The 9,729-nt window shown below is 36.5% G+C and overlaps 1 protein-coding gene across 1 annotated transcript; it reads left to right on the forward strand.

Moving 5' to 3' along the window:
* Window positions 1-1,388: 1,388 nt before the first annotated feature.
* Window positions 1,389-2,740, forward strand: LOC127814248 (uncharacterized). The gene is made up of 2 exons (XM_052355631.1): window positions 1,389-2,223; window positions 2,325-2,740. The coding sequence occupies exons 1-2, from the start codon at window positions 1,464-1,466 to the stop codon at window positions 2,477-2,479; spliced, it is 915 nt and encodes a 304-aa protein (XP_052211591.1). The 5' UTR covers window positions 1,389-1,463; the 3' UTR covers window positions 2,480-2,740.
* The last annotated feature ends 6,989 nt before the right edge of the window (window positions 2,741-9,729 follow it).

Raw genomic sequence — 9,729 nt, forward strand, 5'->3', positions numbered from 1 at the left:
TGCATAAAGATAAAATTAATGCTATTTGCTGATTATTTTACCAGGGATGGAGAGGTTTGAAAGTTCTTAGTCCATTGGAAAGATCATCCTGATTATGATTCTACTTGGAATCTGTTAGGCTGTTAGCATTAGCAATGTTAAGTTCGTGTGTTAGGTTGTTAGCTTTGATTTTCAGATTTGTGTTAGGCTGTTAGCGATTTTCAGATTTGATTTTTAGATTTTATCTTCCAAATGATTTTGATTTTCAGTTTCAGATTTGTGTTAGGCTATTAGCAATGTTAAGTTCCTGTGTTAGGTTGTTAGCTTTGATTTTCATATTTGTGTTAGGCTGTTAGCAATGATTTTTAGATTTGATTTTCAGATTTTGTCTTCCACATGATTTTCAAATTTGATTTTGACTTCCACATGATTTTCAGATTTGATTTTGTTCAGTTTAAGTGATGTCTGGAACGGGGAGTACAGAAGCATCGTCCGCTACCGTCTCAATTCTTAAAAGGAAGTCAAATGATGTGGGGTGGGAGTATGGGATGCTAATTGATCCCAAGAATATGGACAAAGTCAAATGCAAGTTATGCAGTAAGGTAATGTCTGGCGGTGTTTACCGAGTTAAAGAACACATTGGCCACATTTCTGGAAATGTGTCTGCATGTCCAAAAGCTTCTCCAGATGATAGAGCCAAATGCAAGAATGCAATTGAGGAGGCAAGGAATAAAAAGAAGAATAAGAAAAAGGAAGAAGATCTGATGAGATCAACAGTCAATATTGTTGAAAAGGGGGAAGGGAATGGCGATGATGAATTACAAGAATTAGGGAGTAATAACCCACCCCGCACACTTGGCCCTATGGATAAATTTGCAAGCTCCATCAGCCCTGAAGCTGGTTCAAGTGTAAAAATGACACAAAGACAACAAAATATCAATGAAGCACTCTTTAAAGAGAGGACACAGACAGTCCATGAATATTGTGCTAGGTGGGTCTATGAGCACGGTATTCCTTTCAATGCCATTGATAATGACAGTTTCAAGTTGTTTGTTGAGGCAGTTGGTCAATTTGGGCCAGGCTTCAATCCTCCTAGTCAATACCAGTTGAGGGAAACGTTGCTAAAGGGGGAAGTTGATAGGATGAAAGGTTTGTTAAAGAAGCATGAAGAAGAGTGGGCAAGAAATGGGTGCTCCATTATGACAGATGCTTGGAGTGATAGAAAAAGAAGGAGCATCATGAACTTATGTGTTAATTCTAATGCAGGTACTGCTTTCCTTTCTTCTAAAGAATCTTCAGAGCAGGCACATACAAGTGAACTCATTTTTGAGTATGTGGACAAATGCATTGAGCAAGTTGGGCCACAAAATGTTGTCCAAGTGGTAATTGACAATGCTGCCAATAATATGGGAGCGGCAAAGTTATTGAAGGTGAAGAGACCCAATATCTTTTGGACATCATGTGCTACTCACACCATCAATTTAATGCTTGAAAGCATTGGAAAACTGCCAAGGTACAAAAAAGTCATTGATCAAGCCAAGAGTTTGACAATCTTTATTTATGCACATCATAAGACCTTATCCTTAATGAGGTCATTTACAAAGAAGAGGGATATAGTGAGACCAGGTGTCACTAGATTTGCTTCTTATTTCCTTACTCTACAAAGTTTAATGGAGAAAAAGAGCCAATTGAGGGAAATGTTTACTAGCTCTGAGTGGGAGGAGTGCAAGTGGTCAAAGACTGTTAAAGGGAAAGCAGCCTATGCAACTGTGTTAAGCATTGCTTTCTGGAATGGTGTGACTATATGTCTTAAGGTTTTTGCACCTTTGGTGAAGGTGCTTCGAATTGTTGATGCAAATAAGAAGCCTTCTATGGGCTTTTTATATGGAGAGATTAATCAGGCAAAAAAGGATATTAAGGAGGCCCTAAACAATCTTGAAAAGAACTATTTGCCTATTATGGAAATTATTGATGCAAGAGTGAAAGATAGGCTAGATAGTCCATTGCATTTTGCGGCTTACCTTTTGAATCCATATTATTTGTTCAAAGATATGGATATGCAATTTGATAATGAACTAATGGATGGGTTTTTTAATGCTGTGGAGATGTTTTTTTATGGTGATGATCGCATGCAAGGGTATATTTTAAATGTTGAGTTTCCAAAATATACTTGCAAAGAAGGAGTTTTTGGAAAGTCATGGGCAATTCAAGGGTGTGCAACAAATGATGATAATTATAACCCAGGTATAAAATTCCTTCCTTTAATCCTTAGGACTTTTTTTTTTTTTAGTTTCTATCGTATATTAGTTTAGTGTATAAATTTCAAATTTGTTTAACCTATGTAGTTAAATGGTGGATGACTTATGGAAATCAAACACCAAACTTGCAACGAATGGCGAGAAGGATCCTCTCGTTAACTAGTAGTTCATCCGGTTGTGAAAGAAATTGGAGTGCTTTTGAAGGGGTTAGTGCATATTTTAAAGTGTTTTCAATATTTTAATCAATTAGTTATCTATCATTTATATTGAATTATTGATATTGCTTTCATTTTCTTCATGTAGATACATACGAAGAAAAGAAATAGACTAGATGTTACTCGATTGAACAATCTAGTCTTTGTCCAATTTAATGCAAAATTGATGAACAAGCAAAAAAGGGAGAAGGAGAGGAATGTTGATGTGCTACTTGCTAGTGATGCTAGTAATGCACAAGGATGGATCGTTGATGGAGAAGATGATGAAGAAATTGAGCCTAGTATGGGGCTCACTTGGGAAATGGTTGGTGAAGCTTCTGGAGCAGACGACATGCTTCAACCTCGAAGAAGTTCTAGGATGAGAGAACTTCATGAAGATGATTTTCAATCAGAAGAAGAAGATGAACAAGAGCATCATGAATTTGATTTTGAGTCTGATGAAGATCGTGTGCTAGAAGAATATGGAGAGGAAGAAGAAGAAATCCACTAAGATAACTAGATATTACTTAGATTCTTCATATATGTTTTAATGTTTATGTTGTATTATTGTTGTTTTTGTCATCTTGACCTCAGTACTAATCTACAACAGTTTGTTTTTAAAGTTTTTTAATGTTTAAATTCATTATTTCACTTATTATTCCAACTTTGGTTTACTTGATATCAAATTGCATCAAAAATTTAAAAAAAAAAAACACTATTTTCCAAGTCGCCGCCTAGGTGCCCTAGGTGCTAGGCCCCAGTCGGGCGCCCGACTAGCGCCTAGCGCCTTTTAGAACACTGCATAAGGGGCTCGTCGACAATTAAGTTAGACAAGGCCATTAGTCCCCCTAGGGTCAGTTTATTAATCTCCTCTTAGTGTTCTCTCACCATAGACCTCTCATCCATCCACTTGTGCACTGTCTTTCTCAAGGCCTTGTAAGCTAGAAATGTGATGTCTTCCAAGTTAGGGATGGTTGAACCCATTAGCCAATGAGTTTTGAAGCTATCCACCTTCTGTTGCTCACCCTAAAGAGCTTCACCTTATTCACCATGTTCTAGAGGGCCACGAATTCCTTCTCCCCTTGCATGGTCTGGACGCAATAGAAGCAATGGAATATAGCAGTGATAGGATCTACCTTATGCTCCTTGCACAGGACAAAGAGTCTTACCAGTATAACCCAGCCCTTTGGGTGTAGTTAGGTCCGTAATAGTATCCCATCCTTTAGGAATTGCATCCCAAATGAGTGTAGTGGAAGTTTGAGTCCTGCCCTTAGATTGTCCACATGGATCGCCATCGAACCACCTTCAACTGTGGCTGTAAAATCCTTCATATGCGGTTTCCTTGGCAGCCACGACCTCAGGATGCTAAACGCCTATGCAACCCTCCTTACATCCCTACTTCTTAGCATCGAGCATTATAGCCTTGGGGAAATGACAACCCTAGTGGAACTCGATATGCTTGTTCGTGGCCTAAGGATTGGTTGAGAAAAAGCCATGGGGTTTACCTTGGAAAATGCAAACTTTTCAAAAGGGAAATTCTTTGGGAGAAAAGTCTTCCGGAGACTCATAGTCTTAGAAAGAATCAAAAGGCTTAAAGTAAGTCTTTGAAAGGGTCAAAAGACCTTTGGGATCTCTCTTGATAGCTCAGAGTCTTCGGGTACAAAAAGTGGAAGGTATGGCCCGCATGGGGTCTCCCCTATTTATAGCGAGTCTTCAAAAGATGAATCGTTGCAAAGTTATCTGGAGACTTCCTCCGATGACTAAAGCTAATGCAAATTCTCTCTAAGTCCAGTCTATCTGCATTGCAGTCTTCAGGAAACTAGGCACCCGAAGACATTATACTCTTCCCTTTGCCTTGCAACCAATGGCAAAATTGGGGAGCCATTATTATGGGGTGCCCTAGAAGAATCAAAACCAAAAATCCAAGTACGTGCCCAAGAAGGCCAAAGACTTGGAAGACCCCAGAGAGTCTTCCAGGAAAAAGTCTCCCAATGAATCTGAAGAGTCTTTGGGACTCGCCATGTCCTTAAGCTCATTATGCTCTTAAGCCTAAAGACTCATTCGAAGAGTCTTCCAAGCAAAAGTCACCCGATGACTCCGAAGAGTCTTCAGGGAAAAGCTCCTTTGAAATCCCCTATAAGCCTTCATCTTGATGACTTCGAAGAGTCTTCAGGGTCTTCTGGGCATCCCATCCCCAAAGGTACCTTCAGGCCATTTGGCCTCCTCCGCAACTTTCTCACTTGAAGAGTTTTCTAGGCTAGCCCAGCTTGCCACATGTCCTACCTTGGCATGTAGCCATTGAAGCGTATAAATACACCTAAGTTTGTATCATTGGATATCCAAATCTAGCACCTGAAGACCCAAACCTAACACTTCAGATCTAAACCCATTTGAAGACTTTCATCTTGAGACTCCCATTTGGAGACACTCTCCCGGAACCTCATATAACATACTCACACTTCATTTTACATCATGGCACCATCGAACTTTGGTATCGGAGAGCCAGCACAGGAGAGTTCCCCGCTTGCCTTCTAACTATGTCTGTGCTACAAACCCATACAGATACCCTAAAGCATTGCACCTCTTAGAGACTTTCTCAACTCTCTCGGAGCCCACTCATCCAAAGACCCAAGTCATTGGGAAGTAAATCTCCCAAAGACTCATTAGGCACCCGAAGACTCAAAGCATCATTTTTACTCTCCCGAACAACGGATTGAGCTTAGCCCTATGATTTCTACTCTCCTAGATAGCGGATTGAGCCATATATCTTTCCGTTAAGCATATGTTATCATCCCTTACTAGCACAAACCTTACTCCTGATTTCCTCGTCAGGCTTTGCCAAGCTATTTCCTAGGACATATAAATTTAATTGTTGTATTCCAACAACAGCAAAACTCTTAACACTGAATTTCCATTCATTAGTCTTCTCTAGTGCATCCATGGGCTGTATTTCTAGGCATATCCTAAGCTTAAATAAAAACTAGTTGTTTATAGCCATTGGGGAATTAACAAGCCTATAAAAACTATCCGTTATAGAAAGTCAAAAAAGGAAATGGTCGACAGTTTCATTTAACTAGTTGACAATTTTCTTTGGCAATTTGAGCCACATTTGACTTTTAAGCAAATGATCGACTCTTTTAAATAAGAGGTCGACTTCTTTAAAAAATAATCGACAGTTCTGAAAGAAATGCCGACACTATACAGGCATAATCAACTAAAATATAACTAAAATCAAAAGAAAAGAGAGCATGAAATTTTTTTGTTGACAGTTTAGGAGACTATTGACTGATTTTACAAAAAGGCTTAAAACGATCGACAATTTGAGGAAATCAGTTGACAATTTTGCCTTAATTAGACAAGCCAAAAATCAAAAGCACAAAAAGGTCAACAGTTACACTAACATGGTTGACAATTCTAGTTTCAAAAAGAGTGTTCATGAAGAGGAAAATATTTTGACACTCTTAACACATTTGAATCAAAATAAATACCAAAAATTCATTTCAAAAGAAATATGTAGGATTTTGTAGACACTGAAAGCACATAAACTTTGGCATTGATTTAATAGAATATTTTTCATTTCCAAAGATAAAAATATAATTGATTTTCCAATGCCAAGTATATAAATTTTTTCATCATCAAAGGCAAAACAATAGATTCAGATTCATATTCATCATTTTTTGAGGCTTTTAGTGTTATTCCTATTTTTTTATTGTTTGGAACCTCCTCTTGCCTTCTCATACTAAGTTCATGTGTCATTAGTGACCCTAACAGTTCATCTAGGGATAGTTTTTCTTGATCTTGTGCTTCTTGTATTTCAGTGACTTTGGGATGTCATTCATGTGGTAAACATTGCAAAAAAATTTCAACAATATCTTCACTTGATATTGGTTTTCCTAAGTTCTTTAGATTGGATACTATATGGTTTTACCTAGTATACATGTCTTTTATAATTTCACTAGGTAGCATTAAAACAACTCATAATCATGCTTTAACAATCAAACTTTGTACTAGGTTCCTTCATATGTTACGTTAAGTTTATTCCAAATTTCCTTAGCTATCTCACATGCTGAGATTCGATTGTAGTCCTCTAGGCTAAGTTCATATTCTAGCATGTTCATGGCTGCTGCATTCAGCTTGGTCATTCTCATGTCATGATCATTCCAATCCTTTTCAAGCTTTGGAATGATTATGTTTCCCAAAGCTACTGTGGGCATTTGAAAACCTGATACAATAATTCTCCATGCCTCCACATCTCTTGAGAGTATCAAGGTCTTCATTCAGTTTTTCCAGTATACATAGTTGCTCCCATCAAAATATGGTGGCTTGCTACAAGATTGGATATCTTGGAATGAGTTGCTTGATGTGTTAGCCATTTGATCTTTCCTCTAGGCTTGTTAAACCTGTAGATGAGAATTACTATGATCTAACCATTTGATCTTTTCAAATGTTATTATTGTTTTAGAATATTGTTCAAATAATTTTTGAAAAGGTTTAAAACAATTTTCCATGTTTTAAAGCATAAAATAGCCCTGTGTATTAATTGAGTCGACTCCCAAGTCGACTTGGCCGAGAAGGTAGTTTTTCGTTAGTTTGATGCTTGGTCAGTCGAGTCGACTTGAGCGCCAACCGAGTCGACTCGAGTTCAAACCAAGTCGACTTGATGTTTAGCCAGGTCGACTCGACGGGTTCAGTGGACATATTTTTGGTATATCTTCCTACAGGTCATCGTTCTATCATATATAAGCCTCTATTCTACGACCAGAAGAACCCTAATGCAACTTTGAGCTCTCATAGCATACAAAAACTTCATAAACGCGTTCCCGCAACATCCAAATACCAAACGGCTTCCGAGCGCACTGATCTTCCTTCAACAAGCTGTCAAAGTAGCAATCGTTTATTTTATCATCTTTCGATCATCAAATCGAGGGTATATTTATTCTGTTTTACGACTTTGTGTTATTGCATTTTCATTGTTTATATTCAGTCCAAGTGTGGACAAGTTGAAATCTTTGTAACCCTTAAACATTTTCGTGGATGGTAGTGGTTACCTAGAACAATTTTGAATCTAGGTGTGTATGTGGTTTTAGTTTCCAAGGTGAACTAGTGTGGAAACCTTGGTGTTTGACTTAGTAGAACCCCAAGGGTGGTTAAGACCTTGGAAGAGTGGAGTAGGTGTGTGTATCGACACCGAACCACTATATATCATCGTATTCTCCATTGGTCATTTTTATTCTATCTGTTATTGCAGTGGGCTTGATATTTTGAAATCAATAATCGTAATTTTTGTTTGGAATCAAATAAATAAATTCTTAAGAGCACTCAATTCACCCTTCTCTTGAGTGGCCATACCCTAAGGGACCAATAGGATTTTATCCAACCAACTTACTTGCATAGCTTTTAAAACAAGCTCAAATACAAACCTTTACAACTAATGACTTTTACACAGGATCAGCCTAACCAATTTCTTTTACTACGGTAAGGTTTAACCTTTACAATACCACAATAGAAATGTGAATAAAGAATGCAAGAGAAGGTATAGGATGAACAAGATTACAGACTCTTCTCTTGGGTTTACAAGAAGATAGAGGAATAAAAAATGTAAGCTCATGTAAACAGCAAGGCACTTCTTTAAAAGCTTTTTCAAATCTTGAAAGTTCTTTCTTTTTAAGTTCACAACATTCTACTTCTTCTTCGGACTTTCAGCTCCTTATATAGGGTTTTGTTCTTCAATCCATCTGTTGAGTTGTCTTTCAAAGAGAGAATGTTCTTTGTGTCTTAACTATCATTTTTTGTCCCTACAATATCTCAAAGTTTAGTTAAAATATCAAAATTCATGTATAACTCGTTTGAAAAGTTTCTATTAACATTTAATGATCTGAAAAGTAGAACCAGATTGCATTTAATGCTCTTTAACAGCTATAAATTTCAAATTCTGCCAAATATTACTCAAGTACAAAATGCTATTTAATCGGCTAAATTGTATCCTTACTCAAGTATAAATGTTTTGTAATCGACTATTTTTTTGACTTACTCGATTATAAATTGCTTTCACTCAATTAAATTTTTTAGACAAAAAATTTCAATACATACTCGATTGAAAGCTATATGTGAGCATACCTTAGTTTTTACTCGATTAATGTTTTTAGTACTTGATTACATGATGGGTCTTGAGACTTGACACATTTTTGGAAGTTATATACTCGATTACAAAAATGAGTTTACTCGAGTACACTTAGATCATTACTCGATTACAAAATGTATATACTCGATTAATTTTGCTTAGCTAGAAACTTTCATTATCTACCCGAGTATAAAGCCTATTTAGTCTAGTATACACAATCTTTACTCGAATACGTTATAACTTGTAATCGATTATCTTTCACACAACTTTTGCTTGCTCGATTACAAACAAGATTTACTCGATTGAAATGACATGCCTTATTTGATATGGTTTTAAAGCTTACCTACTCAGAACATTACTCGAGTATATAAGATTTTCACTTGAATAACATAATTAGATCAGAAGATTAATTGATTACATGAGACATTTTACTCTTTTTTGACCTAATGAGATATCACTACATTACTCGAGTAACACAGATGTATACTCAATCAAGAAACTTGATATACTAAATTGATCTATATACATTACTCAATTATTTTTGCTATCATGTATTAACTCTAACACACTGTTTTGATCATAATCATTTTTAGAAATTATCCTATTTCCTCATCAATTCAAAACTCTAACAAATTAACAAATTATTCAACATAAACCTTGATGCAATTTTCATAAAAAGAGTAAAAATTTTCAATACACCCAATTCACCCCCTCTTGGGTGATCTTTTAATGGTGATTGGGATCAAATAATGGATTTTGCTTGAAGAATCCTATCTAAAGCAATGCCCTCAAACCAGTTAAATTTAAGTTTTTGCTAATTACTTTTCAATGGACTAGTTCTTCATTTTGAGCACTTCTTATAGCAACATTTCTTTTTTAAAGGTTTACTTCGTTGATTTATTCTTATTTATCTTGGTGGCTTAACTGGTGGTGGGGTTATCCATTTTTGCATGGATGTTGATTTGGTCTTATTCATCTCGATGGCATAGTTAGTGTTCGAGTTGAGTTTACTTTGATGAATGTTTGGTTATGGATTTTGATATTCCATAGTACAAAAAGACAAAATAAAAGGAAAAAAATTAAATCAACCAAAATAGATGAAACGAGAAGAAGGCACGCGAAATCCACGCGACCTAAACGACCCCTAAAGGATCGCAGTCGTAGCCTGCAACCCTTA

The sequence above is a fragment of the Diospyros lotus genome, chromosome 12 (genome assembly GCF_014633365.1).
Source record: "Diospyros lotus cultivar Yz01 chromosome 12, ASM1463336v1, whole genome shotgun sequence".
Lineage (NCBI taxonomy): Eukaryota > Viridiplantae > Streptophyta > Magnoliopsida > Ericales > Ebenaceae > Diospyros > Diospyros lotus.